Here is a 23,732-nt window from a genome sequence, read left to right as displayed (position 1 = left end):
GTATTGCGAGCGCTCGCAAAAGTATTGCGAGATCTCGCAAAACTCCAACAATGGCGGCAGCTACTTAGTTGTAATATTACTCTTTCTGGGTCACAAAATACACTTTTAAGATATTTTGAGGCGTGAATGTAGTTGTGTAAACGTCAGATACCTGCTCGGTTTACAAGACATCACATATTTGCAAAAGAGCTCCGACGTTTTTAGAGATCTGACACCCACTAGCTCGAAGCTAACGGGCGGTCGAGACCTACTACAGCCGGGAGGAACACCGCTTTCCCGGCACATCGTGCCTCGACCTCCCGGTCGGCTTCGAGCTGGCGGCCTCCGAAGAATGCGGCTAAAACTTTTGCGAGATCTCGCAATACTTTTGCAAGAGCTCGCAATACTTATTGCGAGATCTCGCAATACTTTTGCGAGCGCTCGCAAAAAGTCCGTCTTAATTTTTTTTTTCCTCCCTAATTTTTTTTTTTTTCCTCCCTAATTTTTTTTTTTCTCCCATGTCCCCTGGGGGGCTCCGTAGATAGGCATGTGAAACCAGAGTTATGATAAAAAAATATATATGTAGCCGTCGCATTGGAATGCAATTATTATGTGATTGCAATGTTCAAAATTTGGTGTTTAATCTGGATTCATGTTGTGTTGTTGCCACCTACTGGTGGGCCTGAGTGTGGCGCTTTGTGGTGCGCATGCTTTGGGGTGAGGCTCAATTAAGCGCACGTGTCACCAGAGACTGAAGGCTCGAGCCAGAAAGAGAATGCTGGCCTGTGTAAAGGGTGGAAATATAGAAGATATGGACTACAATTGCTCATGAATGTTCAGTAGAAAGGCGCACACGGTATGTTGGTGCATTTACTTCGTGTGTATGTTTTATTTGAGTTGTAATTTTTGTTCTGCTGATGTAATATCCGTGTTTTTCATTGATCATTTCACCATAGTTTTTCACGGTGTTTGCTGGTGAAAAGAAGATTAAAATACTGGCTGAACATCAGTTGGAGCATGGCCCTTTATTCTACTTTGAACATGAAAAACCTTCAGGAGCAGTTATAATATATATATGCAATGTTTGTTTCTTTGTTTTCCTGAATACTGCCATTGATTGTATTTATATTTACTGCAGGAAGAAACGGTAAAAACTGCGTTTTATAAGGAAAGCTCTCTCTCCGCCTGCAAAACCAAAACCAAAAATAACCCCACCCTTTCTTATTGTTGGAAAAATGTACTATGTCGACCAATCAAAAAAATGATATGGCAACATGGCATTTAGTTGTTTAGGAAGGGGGGGGGGAGGTTTTAGAAGTGACAGCGGTGTTTTGAGATATGAGAGATTTGCGACGTTTGTTTGGAGTCTAAAGTTAGTGTGTTGTTTTGGAGTGGCACAAATAATTTGTGTGGCATCAAATTTGATGCAGAACACCGGATTGTTCTGTAAATAGTTTGAAATGTTTATTTAAAAAATGCCTTGGCTGCATTTTTTGATAAACAGCTGCAAAAAACGTTGTTGTTTGCAAAACTCAATAACTTTTTTGAAGAAGTAACTATGTAATTAATTGCCCAACATTGGTCATTATAAACTGTATTTGCAGACAGAGTTACAGGACTCTCAACCACACCACAGACTCATAATACAAGTCAGAGCTTTATAAAAAAAAAAAAAAAGAAAGTTGTGTTTTGAAAATTGGAGTTCAAGTTATTTTTACTTCCAATAGTGTTAACATACTACACAGGTCATGAACAAATTTTTTTTTTTTTTCAAATTTTCATTGTAAGTGGGCTAAAGCAGTTAATTAAAAGTAGTCTAACATAAATGTAAATGCTGTAATTTGATTATTTTAATAAACCATGTAACTTGGATGGATTCAATGCTGGCGTGACCACAGTCACACGTCTGCTGTTGCTCACAGTGGTCCACGGGACCGCTCAGGGAGTTTGTGTGTTCGCTCAGACACATGAAAAATTAGAGGGAACATGGTGGCAATACTAAAGGGCTCATAACAGGACTCATTTTCACAAAATCTTTATTCATCTTCATTTACTCATCTTTTACTCATCTTCATTTAAGCATGCACTTCTAGAAGGGAAGACGAGGCCGGTGTCCCTCTGCAAAAATCTTCACCCCTTTGTCTGTGAAACACAGTTTTATAGAAGTGACCCCATCATAAAACCCCCCTATGGTGTGCTGCAAACTCTGTCTGTGTCTATGTGCACGAGCACATGAATGCCTACATGCTACATAGCTGTAATCTACAAACAGCATTCTCACATACGTGTCTCTCTTCTCCAGGTGTGACAGGGCAGTATGTAGTGTCAGGGCTATGGCATCATCAGTGGACCTGTTGTGGTGGTATGCGAATTGTAGAGAGTCCAGTGAGTCGGGTAGTGAAGAGCAAACAAAGTCCCTGACCAGCTTCTCGAAGCATTTGCTCACGATGGATTGTTGGATTCCCTTGTGATCACCTTTACTAAATATCTACAACCAATCTGTTTATATCCTGTTTTTTTTTTTCAATGTTGAAAATGAAAATCTAGTAGCAGCCTTCTCATTTCTTTGTGTTGTATTTTACAGGCCCACAGAGAAGGACAGTGCCGAGGCGAACGAGGGACAGGTCCCAGGACGGTCCATCAGCAGTGGAGCTGGCCATCCTGGAGTCCCTGAAGAGGCCATGCCAGTCTCCAACGGAACATTTCCTCCTCAGCCTTGTTCCTGCTCTTGAGAGCAATGCCGACTCACACGAGACAATTGTAAAATTTCAAATTTATAAATTAGTTTTTGAAAACAGCACAGCTGTGTTAAATTTGGAAACATTGGACCCCAGCAATCAGTAGTTTTCTGCTGAGGCAGCAGGCTCTCCAGGGCAGAAACAATGTTCTTATTCTTCTCCTCCTTCCCCCTGAGGCTCTTTCACTTTAAGCTGGGTCCTTTTTATTCCTGTCTCTCTGTAAATAGTTATATTTTATATATTTATGTTTAATGTTTTTCTGTTTGAGAATTTTATATTATTTGAAATAAATTTTTGTAATGACTTATGCTTCAGTTCTACTACACAGCAAATATTGGCACACAGCTTGACACATGTAGAATTAATTTCATGTTATACTAATGAAAAAAATATACTACTATATAGGAACATAGTGAAGATCAATTATTTAAGAGAATAAAGAGAGGTTAGTTTATTTTGGAGTAGACCTCCATTTATTAAGAAAATTTTTAAAAGGCAGGGTTGTGGGGAAGTCAGTGGGTCTTCAAACAGGCTATTCTTTTGGCTGCCAAGACACTGCTCCCTCTGCCGAGAAGTGGGCCATGAACTTCTTCTTGACCAGGACAGCCTCTCTGGAGGAGTTGTTGGCTGCTACACGACCCAGAACTTTTTTGAAAAATTAACCTGTGATAAGACAGCATATCAAGACAGAATTGTTATTATAATATAACTAAAGATTAACTGTGCACAATTTTATCTAGCTCTCAGTTTTAAAAAAGGCTGGTGACCCCTGTTATAGAGTCTGACAGCTGCAGAGATTATATACAAATATTCAACTGGTTCTGTACCAGAATTAAACCAGGTCTAAAGAAAAAAAAGGAGTGAGTATCACTACAAAGATTAACCCAGAGTAGTCCTCATACCAGTTTGATATCAGCAAACACCGAGAGCATACACTGATATGACACCACAGCCATGCTATCAATGCAAACACTGATAACAGCATAAATCGAATTAAATCGGGACTTGATGAGAGCTTTTGAGTATCACTAGAAATATTATAAACAGTCGTCTCCGTACCACAGTTTGCTTTCAGTAAACACCAACGGCATTCGCTGATAGAATACTACATCCATGTCAGCAGTGTATAAACGGATAGTTTAGCATATATTAGCACAGGTATCAATAAAGGACTACCGTATTAAATACTTTTACTAACCTCAGGCAGATGGACAGGCGCTCTGCAGGTGGGATTGACTGCCTGTAGTTGGTGTCTAGGCGGGCGATGCTTGAACCTACGCGGGACAGCAGCTCCTCAAACTGGGCAAGGGAAAGACAGTGGTGCTGCTGAAAGCGGCCGTTATCCAGGCGCAGCTCCGGGAGCAAGTGGTGAAACTCACCAAACCGCTCACACTTCAGGAGGACCTGATGAACCCAGGTACGGCGAGGACGTCCTTTACGCCGCTGCTCTGCTCTCCATAGTAAATAGAGAAGGGAGACTCTCTCTTCAAACGCTAGCTCGATAGCTGCCATCTTGCAAACATACCGTCTGGCACTACTTCCTCCCACATTTCCAGTTCACGCGCGTCAAAATTGAATATTTTGATGCGCAAATGATTCGCGTTGGACACGCGTCGAGGTACGAATGTGCACACGTCAAGTTAGGGGTATCTGGTGCGTTTTGTATGGCAAGCCGTTAGAGCCATAAATCGCCACTTTCCTAACCCGTTTGGTTAAGAAATGGCGTAAAAAACGCCGTTTAATTATTCAAAACGCCGAAAAAAGCGGCGTTCTGTTCCGACAAACGCCGCTTTTTCCGCCACTCGGATGGCGCCCTGAACGCACCATCCGAGTGACGTAAAAAGCGGCGTTCAAAGACAGACGGAAACGCCGTTTTTTACGCTACTTGGCACAAAACGCCGTTTTTATGCATCTTTGAACGGCGTTTTTTACGGCGTTCTCTGCCAGCTGTAACGGCGTTTAAAACGGCGTTTTATTGAAATTATGCAGGGCACTCCCCATGGTTCCCTCATCCAATTACTTTCAACTCATTTCACCCAATCAAAGAAGAGGAAGTGCAGACCACACTAATGCATCACCGATTCACCTTGCTGCTAAGTGATTGCCTATTCAGTACCAGTGCTTGTCACAGTATTCACTTGTATTATAATCCCACTATGCATTTTGATGTGTTTAAGGCATGATCGAGCAAACAAACGACAGAATACTTTTTCTGAAACCTTAACTGTGTTACCTGTTATGGCAGCTAACAGGTAATGAGCAGAGCTAGCTCTGCTCATTTCTGAGCTTCTTTCTTATTTTCCTCTTTACTTCTCTTAACCTTTAACTTATGTTTTAGCAATCAGATCCTGCCATCTTGCATTACCGCTTCGTGCTAGTTATGTTGACTTTTCTCTTCTTTTGTCTCCACTTTTTTCACCCGTGTTTGGACACTCGGCGCATGGCTCCTTTGTTTACATTAGGGATCAGCTGTTAGCGCTGCGCCCTGCAGCTGCGCTACCGGCAGACAGACCCTACATCCCCAGTGAGGGAAGAAACGGGGGTGATGTCTCCCGAGGACACCTCACACACCATCTCTCCTTCCTGTAATCACTTTAAATGTGAGATCGCTCCCTGATATGATTGAGGAGCTAATGACGCTAACCCGGTCACAGTGGCAGTATCCCGGTACTCCCTCTGTGAGTAGGCTGCCCGGCTTCCAGCTGCTGCGGGCGGACAAGACGAGAGACAGCGGTGAGAGGAAAGGAGGGGGGCTGGCAGTGTTTGTTAAAGACGGTTGTGGTATCTCTGGGCACATCGCTGTGAAAGAACAACTCTGCAACACAGACATTGCGCTATTAGCCGTTAGCATCCGTGGAGGTAGCCTGTGACTCTCTGTGGTCCGCAGACTGCAAACGCAATCTCCGAGAGCTCTTCTTCTAATATCAGGGGACTTTAATCATGTCTCGCTGGACTCCACACTGCCCACCTTCACCCAGTATGTGACCTGCCCCACCGTAGGCAATAAAACATTGTACTTAATGTATGCCAATGAAAAAGTGGCATACAGTTCATCACCTCCCCCTGCCCAGGGAAGATCCGATCGTAACCGAGTGCGTCTTGTCCCTGTGTGCAGCCCTTACTGTGCAGGGAGCCACTAATCACCCACGCAGTGCAGAGATGGTCCGCGGAGGGCATATAAATAAATAATAAAAGCAAGTAAATGACAGTATGCTCTTTTTTTCTTTTCGAAATAAGTGGAGACATTAACTTTGATCAAAATTCTTTCCCCCGCCATCTCCCTCCTAAGTGGTTAAACTGTCACACTGCTAGACTGCAACTGCACTCTTTGGTATCAACTTCTGTAATCCTGTAATTTCTGTGTAAAAGAATTAGATTGTGTATTATATTGTTAGTTTATACACCTGTGTGCGTGTGTATTTATGTATGTCCATACACATATATGGATTGTGTTTTACTTTTTTGTGCTTGAAAGACGCCCTCAAATGGAACCAAATTCCTTGTATGTGTTTGCGCATATACTTTTCCAATAAATGCGATTCTGATTGAGATATTTCCCTCTGTATGGCACACACGAGTAAATTAAGTAGAAAAAATGTCATGTGTATAGCCTCTTTTAAAATTGTTTGTTTTTAGGCTTGTAGAGATGACAGTAGGCAAGCAGACAAGTTTCCTGAGGTTGGGCTGAATGAACCTATAACAGAGATAAACCTAAACAAGCAGAAGGAACTTTAGCTAAATATATTTTCACGTACAGCCAAATGACTGTAATAAAGTAGGTAAGCCGTGACCATAGAAAAAGCAAAGCAATCACTGGATATACTGTCCAAATTGCTACACACTTTTTAAGCATCGTTCACCAACAAACTGAGTCTAACAAATCATTTTCTTTACTTTGGTAATTACAGTTATTGCCTTATGTATAAAATATAATTTTAATACCAGTGTTCATTATCTTGATGTGATTCTTTTTTTTTTTTTACAAAAAAGCTTTACAGCCTCTTACATAATTCTACCACAATTACATAATTGATTTTTAACCAGGTTATAGTGAAAGGCCAGGTGCCAATCTCAGAGTTAACGAGAGCTTAAAGTCAGTTTGTTAAAACTGCTTTGTTCTCGAAACCAGTAAAATTAATTCGTAACTTTTAATTCTGAGTTGAGATTGATTCTTCAGTTCTTGGTTTGAGAACAATGAGGGTAAATTCATTTAACCTTTTACCTTGACTTAAGCACATAATTGTACTACATAGCCCTCGTCAATGGAACCCAATACCAGTATTTGACAGTAACAGGTAAGCCTTAAATTTAATTTTTAAATAGACAAGACACCATGAGAACTGACATTACAATATTTTATTTTACAAAAGTCAGTGTCTTTTAGTTCAAAGTTTGTCTGGCATCTCTTGTACATCTTGAAAATAAATTAAAAAAAACAAAAAACAAAAACCACTCTATGCAGTGTACTATAATTGAACATAAACAACAATCTTTCAAAAGAATATTTCTAGATGAATTGTCATTTGAACTATTTCCTGGTAAAAACTGCGTTTTATAAGGAAAGCTCTCTCTCCGCCTGCAAAACCAAAACCAAAAATAACCCCACCCTTTCTTATTGTTGGAAAAATGTACTATGTCGACCAATCAAAAAAATGATATGGCAACATGGCATTTAGTTGTTTAGGAAGGGGGGGGGGGAGGTTTTAGAAGTGACAGCGGTGTTTTGAGATATGAGAGATTTGCGACGTTTGTTTGGAGTCTAAAGTTAGTGTGTTGTTTTGGAGTGGCACAAATAATTTGTGTGGCATCAAATTTGATGCAGAACACCGGATTGTTCTGTAAATAGTTTGAAATGTTTATTTAAAAAATGCCTTGGCTGCATTTTTTGATAAACAGCTGCAAAAAACGTTGTTGTTTGCAAAACTCAATAACTTTTTTGAAGAAGTAACTATGTAATTAATTGCCCAACATTGGTCATTATAAACTGTATTTGCAGACAGAGTTACAGGACTCTCAACCACACCACAGACTCATAATACAAGTCAGAGCTTTATAAAAAAAAAAAAAAAGAAAGTTGTGTTTTGAAAATTGGAGTTCAAGTTATTTTTACTTCCAATAGTGTTAACATACTACACAGGTCATGAACAAATTTTTTTTTTTTTTCAAATTTTCATTGTAAGTGGGCTAAAGCAGTTAATTAAAAGTAGTCTAACATAAATGTAAATGCTGTAATTTGATTATTTTAATAAACCATGTAACTTGGATGGATTCAATGCTGGCGTGACCACAGTCACACGTCTGCTGTTGCTCACAGTGGTCCACGGGACCGCTCAGGGAGTTTGTGTGTTCGCTCAGACACATGAAAAATTAGAGGGAACATGGTGGCAATACTAAAGGGCTCATAACAGGACTCATTTTCACAAAATCTTTATTCATCTTCATTTACTCATCTTTTACTCATCTTCATTTAAGCATGCACTTCTAGAAGGGAAGACGAGGCCGGTGTCCCTCTGCAAAAATCTTCACCCCTTTGTCTGTGAAACACAGTTTTATAGAAGTGACCCCATCATAAAACCCCCCTATGGTGTGCTGCAAACTCTGTCTGTGTCTATGTGCACGAGCACATGAATGCCTACATGCTACATAGCTGTAATCTACAAACAGCATTCTCACATACGTGTCTCTCTTCTCCAGGTGTGACAGGGCAGTATGTAGTGTCAGGGCTATGGCATCATCAGTGGACCTGTTGTGGTGGTATGCGAATTGTAGAGAGTCCAGTGAGTCGGGTAGTGAAGAGCAAACAAAGTCCCTGACCAGCTTCTCGAAGCATTTGCTCACGATGGATTGTTGGATTCCCTTGTGATCACCTTTACTAAATATCTACAACCAATCTGTTTATATCCTGTTTTTTTTTTTCAATGTTGAAAATGAAAATCTAGTAGCAGCCTTCTCATTTCTTTGTGTTGTATTTTACAGGCCCACAGAGAAGGACAGTGCCGAGGCGAACGAGGGACAGGTCCCAGGACGGTCCATCAGCAGTGGAGCTGGCCATCCTGGAGTCCCTGAAGAGGCCATGCCAGTCTCCAACGGAACATTTCCTCCTCAGCCTTGTTCCTGCTCTTGAGAGCAATGCCGACTCACACGAGACAATTGTAAAATTTCAAATTTATAAATTAGTTTTTGAAAACAGCACAGCTGTGTTAAATTTGGAAACATTGGACCCCAGCAATCAGTAGTTTTCTGCTGAGGCAGCAGGCTCTCCAGGGCAGAAACAATGTTCTTATTCTTCTCCTCCTTCCCCCTGAGGCTCTTTCACTTTAAGCTGGGTCCTTTTTATTCCTGTCTCTCTGTAAATAGTTATATTTTATATATTTATGTTTAATGTTTTTCTGTTTGAGAATTTTATATTATTTGAAATAAATTTTTGTAATGACTTATGCTTCAGTTCTACTACACAGCAAATATTGGCACACAGCTTGACACATGTAGAATTAATTTCATGTTATACTAATGAAAAAAATATACTACTATATAGGAACATAGTGAAGATCAATTATTTAAGAGAATAAAGAGAGGTTAGTTTATTTTGGAGTAGACCTCCATTTATTAAGAAAATTTTTAAAAGGCAGGGTTGTGGGGAAGTCAGTGGGTCTTCAAACAGGCTATTCTTTTGGCTGCCAAGACACTGCTCCCTCTGCCGAGAAGTGGGCCATGAACTTCTTCTTGACCAGGACAGCCTCTCTGGAGGAGTTGTTGGCTGCTACACGACCCAGAACTTTTTTGAAAAATTAACCTGTGATAAGACAGCATATCAAGACAGAATTGTTATTATAATATAACTAAAGATTAACTGTGCACAATTTTATCTAGCTCTCAGTTTTAAAAAAGGCTGGTGACCCCTGTTATAGAGTCTGACAGCTGCAGAGATTATATACAAATATTCAACTGGTTCTGTACCAGAATTAAACCAGGTCTAAAGAAAAAAAAGGAGTGAGTATCACTACAAAGATTAACCCAGAGTAGTCCTCATACCAGTTTGATATCAGCAAACACCGAGAGCATACACTGATATGACACCACAGCCATGCTATCAATGCAAACACTGATAACAGCATAAATCGAATTAAATCGGGACTTGATGAGAGCTTTTGAGTATCACTAGAAATATTATAAACAGTCGTCTCCGTACCACAGTTTGCTTTCAGTAAACACCAACGGCATTCGCTGATAGAATACTACATCCATGTCAGCAGTGTATAAACGGATAGTTTAGCATATATTAGCACAGGTATCAATAAAGGACTACCGTATTAAATACTTTTACTAACCTCAGGCAGATGGACAGGCGCTCTGCAGGTGGGATTGACTGCCTGTAGTTGGTGTCTAGGCGGGCGATGCTTGAACCTACGCGGGACAGCAGCTCCTCAAACTGGGCAAGGGAAAGACAGTGGTGCTGCTGAAAGCGGCCGTTATCCAGGCGCAGCTCCGGGAGCAAGTGGTGAAACTCACCAAACCGCTCACACTTCAGGAGGACCTGATGAACCCAGGTACGGCGAGGACGTCCTTTACGCCGCTGCTCTGCTCTCCATAGTAAATAGAGAAGGGAGACTCTCTCTTCAAACGCTAGCTCGATAGCTGCCATCTTGCAAACATACCGTCTGGCACTACTTCCTCCCACATTTCCAGTTCACGCGCGTCAAAATTGAATATTTTGATGCGCAAATGATTCGCGTTGGACACGCGTCGAGGTACGAATGTGCACACGTCAAGTTAGGGGTATCTGGTGCGTTTTGTATGGCAAGCCGTTAGAGCCATAAATCGCCACTTTCCTAACCCGTTTGGTTAAGAAATGGCGTAAAAAACGCCGTTTAATTATTCAAAACGCCGAAAAAAGCGGCGTTCTGTTCCGACAAACGCCGCTTTTTCCGCCACTCGGATGGCGCCCTGAACGCACCATCCGAGTGACGTAAAAAGCGGCGTTCAAAGACAGACGGAAACGCCGTTTTTTACGCTACTTGGCACAAAACGCCGTTTTTATGCATCTTTGAACGGCGTTTTTTACGGCGTTCTCTGCCAGCTGTAACGGCGTTTAAAACGGCGTTTTATTGAAATTATGCAGGGCACTCCCCATGGTTCCCTCATCCAATTACTTTCAACTCATTTCACCCAATCAAAGAAGAGGAAGTGCAGACCACACTAATGCATCACCGATTCACCTTGCTGCTAAGTGATTGCCTATTCAGTACCAGTGCTTGTCACAGTATTCACTTGTATTATAATCCCACTATGCATTTTGATGTGTTTAAGGCATGATCGAGCAAACAAACGACAGAATACTTTTTCTGAAACCTTAACTGTGTTACCTGTTATGGCAGCTAACAGGTAATGAGCAGAGCTAGCTCTGCTCATTTCTGAGCTTCTTTCTTATTTTCCTCTTTACTTCTCTTAACCTTTAACTTATGTTTTAGCAATCAGATCCTGCCATCTTGCATTACCGCTTCGTGCTAGTTATGTTGACTTTTCTCTTCTTTTGTCTCCACTTTTTTCACCCGTGTTTGGACACTCGGCGCATGGCTCCTTTGTTTACATTAGGGATCAGCTGTTAGCGCTGCGCCCTGCAGCTGCGCTACCGGCAGACAGACCCTACATCCCCAGTGAGGGAAGAAACGGGGGTGATGTCTCCCGAGGACACCTCACACACCATCTCTCCTTCCTGTAATCACTTTAAATGTGAGATCGCTCCCTGATATGATTGAGGAGCTAATGACGCTAACCCGGTCACAGTGGCAGTATCCCGGTACTCCCTCTGTGAGTAGGCTGCCCGGCTTCCAGCTGCTGCGGGCGGACAAGACGAGAGACAGCGGTGAGAGGAAAGGAGGGGGGCTGGCAGTGTTTGTTAAAGACGGTTGTGGTATCTCTGGGCACATCGCTGTGAAAGAACAACTCTGCAACACAGACATTGCGCTATTAGCCGTTAGCATCCGTGGAGGTAGCCTGTGACTCTCTGTGGTCCGCAGACTGCAAACGCAATCTCCGAGAGCTCTTCTTCTAATATCAGGGGACTTTAATCATGTCTCGCTGGACTCCACACTGCCCACCTTCACCCAGTATGTGACCTGCCCCACCGTAGGCAATAAAACATTGTACTTAATGTATGCCAATGAAAAAGTGGCATACAGTTCATCACCTCCCCCTGCCCAGGGAAGATCCGATCGTAACCGAGTGCGTCTTGTCCCTGTGTGCAGCCCTTACTGTGCAGGGAGCCACTAATCACCCACGCAGTGCAGAGATGGTCCGCGGAGGGCATATAAATAAATAATAAAAGCAAGTAAATGACAGTATGCTCTTTTTTTCTTTTCGAAATAAGTGGAGACATTAACTTTGATCAAAATTCTTTCCCCCGCCATCTCCCTCCTAAGTGGTTAAACTGTCACACTGCTAGACTGCAACTGCACTCTTTGGTATCAACTTCTGTAATCCTGTAATTTCTGTGTAAAAGAATTAGATTGTGTATTATATTGTTAGTTTATACACCTGTGTGCGTGTGTATTTATGTATGTCCATACACATATATGGATTGTGTTTTACTTTTTTGTGCTTGAAAGACGCCCTCAAATGGAACCAAATTCCTTGTATGTGTTTGCGCATATACTTTTCCAATAAATGCGATTCTGATTGAGATATTTCCCTCTGTATGGCACACACGAGTAAATTAAGTAGAAAAAATGTCATGTGTATAGCCTCTTTTAAAATTGTTTGTTTTTAGGCTTGTAGAGATGACAGTAGGCAAGCAGACAAGTTTCCTGAGGTTGGGCTGAATGAACCTATAACAGAGATAAACCTAAACAAGCAGAAGGAACTTTAGCTAAATATATTTTCACGTACAGCCAAATGACTGTAATAAAGTAGGTAAGCCGTGACCATAGAAAAAGCAAAGCAATCACTGGATATACTGTCCAAATTGCTACACACTTTTTAAGCATCGTTCACCAACAAACTGAGTCTAACAAATCATTTTCTTTACTTTGGTAATTACAGTTATTGCCTTATGTATAAAATATAATTTTAATACCAGTGTTCATTATCTTGATGTGATTCTTTTTTTTTTTTTACAAAAAAGCTTTACAGCCTCTTACATAATTCTACCACAATTACATAATTGATTTTTAACCAGGTTATAGTGAAAGGCCAGGTGCCAATCTCAGAGTTAACGAGAGCTTAAAGTCAGTTTGTTAAAACTGCTTTGTTCTCGAAACCAGTAAAATTAATTCGTAACTTTTAATTCTGAGTTGAGATTGATTCTTCAGTTCTTGGTTTGAGAACAATGAGGGTAAATTCATTTAACCTTTTACCTTGACTTAAGCACATAATTGTACTACATAGCCCTCGTCAATGGAACCCAATACCAGTATTTGACAGTAACAGGTAAGCCTTAAATTTAATTTTTAAATAGACAAGACACCATGAGAACTGACATTACAATATTTTATTTTACAAAAGTCAGTGTCTTTTAGTTCAAAGTTTGTCTGGCATCTCTTGTACATCTTGAAAATAAATTAAAAAAAACAAAAAACAAAAACCACTCTATGCAGTGTACTATAATTGAACATAAACAACAATCTTTCAAAAGAATATTTCTAGATGAATTGTCATTTGAACTATTTCCTGGAAACTTTCTGAACACCACTTATTTTGCATAGCTTGATGCATGAATACCCTAGTTGTCTTAACTGGACTATAAATATAACTATATACACAATGAACAGTCATTTGTAAAAACACCTTTATAATGTAAAATCTTTAAGAAGCCTGAGTGCCAGGAGCAATCCCCTTTAAGAACATTTACAATAAGAACTTCATCCCAAAAGCCCACAGGTTTTAACCACAGCTTCCCAGCATCAGTTCATGTATGCAGCTACACCTTTCCAAATCCCAGGGATCCTTTTAAGGCATCATTCATAAGATCTTTGAATTGATCTTCATCTGCAACACCTCTTGGGAGATACAGGGATAAGCTGCACGTTGATGTGTACGGGATACGCCGCATCCCTGACTCCTGATCGTAGAAGTCTATGTTGCAGGACTGTGGGAACCCCAGTGGTGGAAGTAAGTCAGCCCCAGTTATAAAGACGAGGAGCTCTTCAAATGTGTGGTCCACCTCTCGCTCTGTTAAAATACATACAAGTGTTAAATAAGGTGTGCAATGTGTAGATTTATAATCAGTTACACTGACTGCATAGTAGAACAGTTGCGTTAATGACTATTTTGGAGTCAAAAACAGGTTGTTAGGCAAAACAATTATTGCAAAGCATTGTATTATAAAAAAAAAAATAAAATTACTCAAAGCAATCCTGCCCTGCTAAGACAGGAAATTAATTTTGTCCTCCGAGTCAGACCTATATGTCAAGGACTGTTTATGCAATGTGTATTTTTTTTTTAAGAAGTTATTCATTCTGTCCTTGCAAGAGTACATTGGCTTTCTAGTGATGTCACATTTGCGTGGGTGTTGTCATTGCACCACTCGATTACTCTAGGACACTAATATACAGGAGGTTTCGTTATAGTCAATGTAATACCTGAAGGTTCTTGTAGTTAGGCAGTGCATCTAATTAACAAATGACCTTTGTCTCAAAGGGAGACAGGTTTCAAATTGTGTTATTCTATCTTAAACACTGCAAAAACACTGGGGGTGATCGTGGCTCAAGAGTTGGGAGTTCGTCTTGTAATCGGAAGGTTGCCGGTTCGAGCCCCGGCTCGGACACTCTCGGTCGTTGTGTCCTTGGGCGAGACACTTCACCCGTTGCCTACTGGTGGTGGTCAGAGGGCCCGGTGGCGCCAGTGTCCGGCAGCCTCGCCTCTGTCAGTGTGGCTGTGGCTACAATGTAGCTGCCATCACCAGTGTGTGAATGTGTGGATGACTGCTTTAGTAAAGCGCTATACAAATACAGGCCATTTACCATTTACTTAATTCTCAGATGTGCTAATACAATTGAATCATAAATTTTACCATATTTTAAATACAAGTATGTAATATAACTATTTAATATTTTAGTGTTAGAAGTTTTCGGTCATGTAATAAAATTAATGTTTTACCAGAAATCACAATGAAAATCAAATTACATCCTATCTATCAGTCTAAACAAGCAAGATCTGGTAGAGATGACAGAGGATAAAAGAAATAATCTTCCAAAAATATTTGTTGTAGGTGGTTTCCTTTCAAATACCTCACCTAAAAAGGTAAAATAATCAAAAACTTCCTCATATGCTCTAAGAAGGGGTGGATTTTGCAAAGTTCTAAGGTTTTATTGCACCCAAGTGTTGTTTCGATTTAGTTGTCTGTATTTTGTATTGTGGACACTGTATTTAACATGAAATGCCTGAAGCAATTCAAACAGAAACAAGACATGTGTTGTATTCTATGTACTCACCCTGAATGGCCATAAGCCACCATTCCCACTGAAAGATGGTTGCTTCCTCTTCTTCACGTCTGTTACTTCCAGCTGGACTCCATCCAATGGTGAAGAGATCCTGGAAGCTGTTCCTTGTAAGTTTATTTCCTGCATTTGTAAATACAGGAAGGAACTGCAGCATCTCTTCACCATTTGCCAGAACCGACCACACGAGTCCATACCGGCAACAAACTGCTGAATCATGCTGGCAACCCTGTTGACCACAGATTGTACTCTCAATTCATACAACATAGCAAAATTGTGAAACAAAAAAAAAAGTTTTGTCAATTTAAACACCACCTTAACTGCAATACAGATATAAACTCAGCAGATTGATGATTTGTTTAAGTGTTAACTATTAGGGGGGAACACAATGGGAAGACGAGCACTGACCAGGAAAGTACTTTGTAATTTTCTAACAAATTCTCACCTGTGAAACGCAAAATGAGATACAATCTCGCCCCTTATCCTCTTAACATCAAGTAGTGTGGCAGTGTAGATGTCAGGGATACCACAGCCTGCAATCCAGTCCCCAAGGTGACTTTTCAAGTCTGCCAGGTCTTCTGGGGTGCTGCAGCTGGAAACCTTGAAAATTAGGCACCTCCATAAATACATACGTTTAAAGCATTCACTAAGGCCCACCTCCGTGCTGTTGGCGGAAAACTCCAAAGCTATCATTAGACCATGAGATAATTTTAGTGAAACTAATCACACAGAGACACCCCCCCCCCCCCACCAAGAAAAAAAAGAAAAGAAAAAAAAACCACCCAACACACTCAGAGTAAGGAATGAGTGTTCAATCGGTGTTTATTGCATGCATTTTTCGATTGTCTCGCAAATTAAATGCTCCCTGAAAATATGGGATATGCTACATTTATAAACTAAAATCTTTATGCATAAATGCACATAACAGGGATTAAAATGACTGTCATTTGAAGTCGTCAATCTAGGATAGACATTTATGATTACAGAATTTGTTGTTGAATTGTAACAGATAATTAGTAAACGAGCCATTTATTATTTAAAAATGTAAAAGTTATTTCCTTTTGCAAAAACAAAAAAGGCGCAAAGCTAAAAGCTTGCCAATAGAGTAACCACCACCAAAGCATTTCACCTTTGTAGAAGAGATGTCCCCTCTTCACTGTCATCTTGATTCAGTAGCCGGTTAAATTGGGCATTCATTCTGTCTCTGATATCAGTGACTCTCCGTCGAAATGCAGCGCTCCGTTCGGACATGACTGTTCCCAAAAAGTCCGCCAAAAGGCTTGGCAGAAATATATATATAGCATCCCTAAAATTCAAAGTACGGCGGGAGAAGGTACATTGTTTGTGATTGGATCAGCAAGACTGAAGGTTGTGTTTTTTTTTAATCCACCCCTTACCACAACCTGTGATCAGAATTTGTGTTAACCAATCACAGTCAACCTCATATTTGTGTTGTCTCAATCAAGCTATGTGCGACAAACTACATACAGATGAATGCATGCGAAATCTCTGCGCCAACAAAAAACACCGTAAGTACCCTAGTTAATCTCAATTATTGTTCGTCTTTGCTAACTAAAAGCTAAGCGATGATTCAAAAACATTGCTTTGTCCTTTTAAGCACATGTTATATGTTAGCTTTGTATTGTAGTAGGCGGAAAAAAAAGTCATGCTGAGAACCTTCACAGACAAGTCATGCTAACCTTTGTCCGTTAGGAATGTTGCCAACATGCCATTTTAGGTGAGGCATGTTAATAAGGTCTTTAATATGGTACTCCGTTTAGCCACTTTATATTATTTAAAATACGATTTTATATCACTTGTTACATTAGCCGGATTAGGCTACACGGTACTGCACTGCCATCCCAGATAGCAAGACGACATTGAATTGATGTTGATTTTTTTCTATAAAGTACCGGAGAAAGTAGATTGAATGTTCTTTTGTTATCACTGATTTATGGTCTAGTTACAGTTCACTAGCTATGTCGACGTGCAATTTAGGTATATCTGACCGGTAAATTAAAGCAGCGATCACCTGGACTGTTCCGTATCACCCCTCTCACAGTGGTACATCCCTCCAGGTAACCATTCACAAGTCTTGTACAGTAGAGCGGGAATTAATCTCAGCGGAATTGAGAGGAGAAAGTGGATGCAAGCTGCCATTAAACTTGACTGAAGAAGAAGAGAGGAGAAAGTAGAGAAATGAATAAAGAACAGTCAGTATATGCAGAAAAGAAATAATAAAGTTAAAAGAGCATGGTCTTCATGAACCCAGGGTACAATACAAAAATGTCGTTTTATTTAAGTGAGCAAAACAATGTAGACCATGTTCATTTTGGTAATTAGTTGGAAAAAAAAAACTAATGACAGCATTTAAAATAAACAAAGATGAATAACATGGATGGGAACATTTGACAATGGAATCGGAACATTATCAAAAATGATTTTTCAGATCTGCTGAGTAGAAGATGCGGAGATTCAAATTTTTAACTTGGGTGTGTGTTTGAAATATGAAAATATTGGTTGACATCGTTGACATACTGCTATTAAAGATAGGAATATGTATGAAACGTAGATTCAAAAGCTCTATTAACAGAACTATAACCTGTTAGAATGTGACATTTATTTCAGATGCATTCTGTAACTGTTCACAGTCCCAATACTTAGTGATGACAGAGTGTTTCCAAAAGTGCTCAGTCACAATTTTCAGAAGACTAACATGAAATTTTTTGATTTATTTAAATATATAAACCTGTTGAAAGCAATAATTTAAATTTTTGTCTTTGTAGAATCACAGTACAAAGTATGGCCTGGAGGATTTTCATCTCAAGGTGCAAGAACATTCATAATGACTGTACACGGCGGCTGCTGATGGACGATGTTGGGCCAGATGTGCTACAGTTAGCGTTAAGGAGGTATGATGAAAGCATGATGGAAAACATTTAACATTTTAACTTGCATAAAATGTTTAAGGGGAATATGGCCTGAAAATATAACATGAATTAAGAAGTAATTTTTTGATGTCTTTGAGGTTGGAGACAATGCAGAGAAGCCTTCGGTGGGCAAGAGGAAGACTGATCAGTGTAACTGCAGCAGATCAACTTCTGCGTGACTTGGCTGAATTGATTCAGGAGGTCGAACTGTCTACTCAGCATGGCCAACAAGGTAAGCACATATTGTGTCGATTCCTTGACTGATCAAAAGTGTGAAATAAATTATGACTCTGTCTTAACCTATTTTCCAAATACACCAAACGCTTATATATTTTCAGGCTCTTTTGGATACCAGGCACCAGTGGTTTTCAACAGAGGTAGAGGCAGATCCCTTTACCTTATCACTCGGGAACAGCTTTCATTCCTGAAGTCATGTGGATTCACTGCACCTCAGATGGCTGATATTTTGAATGTTTCACTTCGTACAATTCGAAGACGTCTGCGGTCAGTGACTTTTGAAACCAGTGTGACTTTCAGTTCTTTTGTGACACACACCCACTGTTTATTCAAATTAAATGGTATTGTGAAATTGTAAAAATTAGTATATTTGAATGTGCACTAACTAGTCAAGTAATGATGTGTGTTGTTATGGCAGTGATAAAATACTCGTGTTCTTTTTGTCTGATTTCAGACAGTATCATTTCACCCGTGCATCAATGTATGCGGAACTGACTGACAGTGCGCTGGATGAACATGTGCAGGACATTGTCGCTGGCAATGAACAAATTGGTCCTGAGGCTGTCAGAGCCTCCCTGCGAGTACGTGGACTACGTGTACAGCGAAGGAGGGTTCGAGCAAGCATGCTACGGATAAATCCTGGAGCAGCTGCCATAAGAACAGTTTTGCGGAGACCAGAACGAAGAACATATCAGGTTGCAGGTCCAAACTCATTGTGGCACATTGATGGAAATCACAAGCTGATAAGGTAACCAAGCACACTGATTTGTTGAACACCTATTTTGACCAAAGTGAAATTCAGCATTACATCAAATATAACTGTTGAACAGTAAGACACATCCAATAGAGCCAGGCCCTGTGATGGGCAGTCCTCTAACACAACTGGTTATGTTTAAAGGGGAAAATGAGAGAACACAGACATCGCAAGCAACGTACAGACAAACTTGACATGCAATAGTGCCATGTAAATCAATTAAGAGTGTGTGTTTCCATTGTTTCAATAACAAAGCAGAAATAAGATTTTTCTTCTTATGGACCACGGTTTTAGGTGGAGGATAGTCATTCATGGGGCTATTGATGGATACAGTCGTCTTGTGGTCTTCCTTCATGCCTCAAACAACAACCGTAGCAGTACTGTTTTATCAAGTTTCATCAGAGCCGTGGTATCCTATGGTGTACCCTCGAGGGTCCGGACAGACAGAGGAGGGGAAAACAATGCTGTCTGCCTGATGATGAACATTTTCAGAGGCTTTGATCGTGGAAGTGCCCTAAGAGGAAGGAGTACCCATAATCAGAGAATTGAGAGGCTCTGGGGTGATCTGTGGCGAGGAATGACCAATGTGTACTGTGATTTATTTCACCACCTGGAGGAGGAAGGCATCATTGACATTGACAATGAAATGCACCTTTGGGCTCTCCATTACATCTATCTCCCAAGGATCAACAGAGATTTGAAAGACTTCACTCAACAGTGGAACAATCATGGCTTGCGGACAGAGAGACACTTGAGCCCATTACAGATTTTTGTCCGAGGCAGCCTCCAGCAACAGGGCCGAGCCTCAACTGCCATGCAGGACATCTTTCAGACCAGAGCAGCTGCTGCTGATGGGACTATTGGTGGGACAGCTGATGGTGGTGTGACAGCCACTGAGAGTGAGACGACTGCTGCTCAGGGCTCAGGTGCAGATTCTGGTGGTGGTGCTGCTGCTCATGGTACAGATGAGCTGGGATTGCTGGTCGACTGGCCTGAGAGGATTACTGTGCCAGACATTGAATTTACTCTGGACGGAATGGTGATGGAGCAAGTGGTAGAACTGTTTAATCCACTAAGTGGCACCAGAGGGAGTCATGGTATTGAGCTCATCACTGGCTTAATATACTTTCTGGACTCCACATATCACTGAGACAGTTCAATTAATGACTGAAACATAATAGCAGCAAGTGGAAAGACTTCAAAATATCTAGGTGACTGGATACATATAATGTGAAAAGTTATGATACGTGTTTACTATGTACCATTGAGTAGTGGTGTAAATGCTGTTAAAATGTTCTGTGTGGATATCATGATGTAGATGACTGATTTATAATAAGTTACATAATATCATGAATATATATATAGTTTGTGTTGAAATGTCTTTATTTGAAATGTACATGTGTAAAGTGTAAGAGCTAGTGTCTCGTGAGAATACCCTTAACGAGAGTACACGAGACTTTGCATGGACTGCGAGGGAGCAGATGTCTCTCATGAAGCGATTTTAAGTTAAAAGTTTACTAAAAGAAAAAGCAACACAAGGACTTAAGGACCTCTTTTCAGGACAAGCAGCCAACGAGGTATTTGTCATTTGAGAAATGTTGTTATTTGTGTTTGGACTTAATATGTGTACTCTAAAGTTGCTAATTGATTTGTACTGTTCGCTTGTGACCAGTTCTCATGGTGTATCGGCGTACTGGTGATGGTGAAGCCAAGGAGAGAAGGCCCAAGTAATAAACGCCCGTTTCAAAGAACCGACCTGTGTCTGTGTTGTTGTGAATTCTGTCATGGAAATCAGTGCATTTCCTGAAAGAAATCTCTCCTTCCGGGTCATCCGTGGATCGAGTTTCCTTCGAGACGTGGGCAGCGATAAGCAGAGTTTTGTATAAGATTAATTATTCAAAGTAAGCTCAGGTATGCCGTTCAGCGGGTTAGTTACAGCGCCGGGAGTAGCCTGGGAGAACAAAATGATACAGAGACTGCTTCAGGTTGCTTTCCCAAAATCAACTCAAAGTTTATTCTTCTGTGCAGGGTTTTTATAGGCAGAAGGGTTCGTGTGTCAACAAGTTTCAAGTTACAAGTTACAACCATATAAGGAAGTTCCCCCTAGCTCTGAAAGGGGCCTTCTATAATCTCAACATACTTTTGACAGGTCCATTAAACACTAGACAGTTAGAATCCTTTAGTGATATAAGTTTGCACATGGTAGAATACTGCATGTAGTTATTTGCATTAGGAAATGTTTAACCATATATACCTAAAGGCACATAATCAATGGTGTGTGATCTTTAGCAGGCTGCAAACTTGATGTGCACTCGAGGAATGCACTGTCCCACTATACCACAGCAGGATCAACGCAGCTATGCCTGTTCCAGTTTAAGTGCCTTCTTTACATATAGATGAACTGTTGGATTTTCCAGACCAGCAGGCCAAAGGAAGTTGCCCGTGGGGTCGCAGCAAGAGGAGATGAAGTTCAAACAAAGGGCATTGCAGAAACAGGGTCCTTTGTATAATATCATCAAAAAAGGTATTCAGTACATGCTCCCAAAATACTAAAATATCTAACATTTCCTGTATCCTTTGGGGCAACAGACCTGAGTCACACTTTTAGAGAAGTACCTGGTGAGGTGGATTGAGAGGAATATCCATGATGCATGGCAGTTTGTTCACTCACTTCCTCTCCACCACAGCTTCCGAAGTGCAGCCAATCACAGAGCTTGCTCTCCTGATCCAAGAAGAAAACATCAAAGTGCGCTGCACAAGCTTGCTCACAAAAAATAGCCTGCCCATACACTGCTTGTGTACAGCTTCTGTTTTGATCTTCCAGTTCAGCAAATGTATATATGTGGGTGTCCAGGTATTTGTGCTCCTCCACCACATCATATCAGTGGGTTCAGTATCTTATACTTTTGTCAAGATAATGCACACTGCAGCCGACAGTTATCAGAAAGAAGCCATTACCAAGTTACATGGATTCTTTTTTTTTTTTATAACTTCATGTCATATAAACTAGTTATGTTATGTGCAACACTGTCATGTGCCACTCTGGTTTTATGTTTCAAATTCGTGTAAGACATCCACAGTACTCTGATGACATTGACAAGGACATCTCCAGTTTACATGGGAAACTATTATTTCAGGTTCTTGAGATTACTTATTTACGTCACTTTTGAGAAAACGTACATACAGGTCTGATTCAAAACTGTATATCTATTTTATTAATGCATGTTGAAAGGGCAAAAATATTCCTGAGATACTGTTAACATTATTAAATTTGAAGGCTATTATACAGTGGTATTACTTTAAACTGAGTAAAACGGTTTTTTGATAAAAGTTAAGGTCTCCGTTTGTTTCAGAAAGAGCATACTGTCATTTACTTGCTTTTATTATTTATTTATATGCCCTCCGCGGACCATCTCTGCACTGCGTGGGTGATTAGTGGCTCCCTGCACAGTAAGGGCTGCACACAGGGACAAGACGCACTCGGTTACGATCGGATCTTCCCTGGGCAGGGGGAGGTGATGAACTGTATGCCACTTTTTCATTGGCATACATTAAGTACAATGTTTTATTGCCTACGGTGGGGCAGGTCACATACTGGGTGAAGGTGGGCAGTGTGGAGTCCAGCGAGACATGATTAAAGTCCCCTGATATTAGAAGAAGAGCTCTCGGAGATTGCGTTTGCAGTCTGCGGACCACAGAGAGTCACAGGCTACCTCCACGGATGCTAACCGCTAATAGCGCAATGTCTGTGTTGCAGAGTTGTTCTTTCACAGCGATGTGCCCAGAGATACCACAACCGTCTTTAACAAACACTGCCAGCCCCCCTCCTTTCCTCTCACCGCTGTCTCTCGTCTTGTCCGCCCGCAGCAGCTGGAAGCCGGGCAGCCTACTCACAGAGGGAGTACCGGGATACTGCCACTGTGACCGGGTTAGCGTCATTAGCTCCTCAATCATATCAGGGAGCGATCTCACATTTAAAGTGATTACAGGAAGGAGAGATGGTGTGTGAGGTGTCCTCGGGAGACATCACCCCCGTTTCTTCCCTCACTGGGGATGTAGGGTCTGTCTGCCGGTAGCGCAGCTGCAGGGCGCAGCGCTAACAGCTGATCCCTAATGTAAACAAAGGAGCCATGCGCCGAGTGTCCAAACACGGGTGAAAAAAGTGGAGACAAAAGAAGAGAAAAGTCAACATAACTAGCACGAAGCGGTAATGCAAGATGGCAGGATCTGATTGCTAAAACATAAGTTAAAGGTTAAGAGAAGTAAAGAGGAAAATAAGAAAGAAGCTCAGAAATGAGCAGAGCTAGCTCTGCTCATTACCTGTTAGCTGCCATAACAGGTAACACAGTTAAGGTTTCAGAAAAAGTATTCTGTCGTTTGTTTGCTCGATCATGCCTTAAACACATCAAAATGCATAGTGGGATTATAATACAAGTGAATACTGTGACAAGCACTGGTACTGAATAGGCAATCACTTAGCAGCAAGGTGAATCGGTGATGCATTAGTGTGGTCTGCACTTCCTCTTCTTTGATTGGGTGAAATGAGTTGAAAGTAATTGGATGAGGGAACCATGGGGAGTGCCCTGCATAATTTCAATAAAACGCCGTTTTAAACGCCGTTACAGCTGGCAGAGAACGCCGTAAAAAACGCCGTTCAAAG

The 23,732-nt window shown here is 40.9% G+C and overlaps 1 protein-coding gene and 1 long non-coding RNA gene across 2 annotated transcripts; both read left to right on the top strand.

Annotated features, from left to right (window-relative positions):
* Nucleotides 1-18,015: 18,015 nt before the first annotated feature.
* LOC146635761 (uncharacterized) lies at nucleotides 18,016-18,787 on the top strand. The gene is made up of 4 exons (XR_014905267.1): nucleotides 18,016-18,063; nucleotides 18,180-18,313; nucleotides 18,420-18,585; nucleotides 18,773-18,787. It is a non-coding gene; the product is annotated as an uncharacterized LOC146635761 (long non-coding RNA).
* A 10-nt stretch (nucleotides 18,788-18,797) lies between these two features.
* Nucleotides 18,798-20,282, top strand: LOC146635760 (uncharacterized). The gene is made up of 2 exons (XM_085350208.1): nucleotides 18,798-19,066; nucleotides 19,367-20,282. Exons 1-2 carry the CDS (start codon nucleotides 18,798-18,800, stop codon nucleotides 20,220-20,222), a joined length of 1,125 nt encoding a protein of 374 aa, XP_085206334.1. The 3' UTR covers nucleotides 20,223-20,282.
* The last annotated feature ends 3,450 nt before the right edge of the window (nucleotides 20,283-23,732 follow it).

The sequence above is a fragment of the Diplotaxodon limnothrissa genome, linkage group LG3 (genome assembly GCF_057381915.1).
Source record: "Diplotaxodon limnothrissa isolate DT_005_m linkage group LG3, D_limnothrissa_male_GT1.1, whole genome shotgun sequence".
Classification (NCBI taxonomy): Eukaryota; Metazoa; Chordata; class Actinopteri; order Cichliformes; family Cichlidae; genus Diplotaxodon; species Diplotaxodon limnothrissa.
This window is presented reverse-complemented; position numbering and strand designations above follow the sequence as displayed.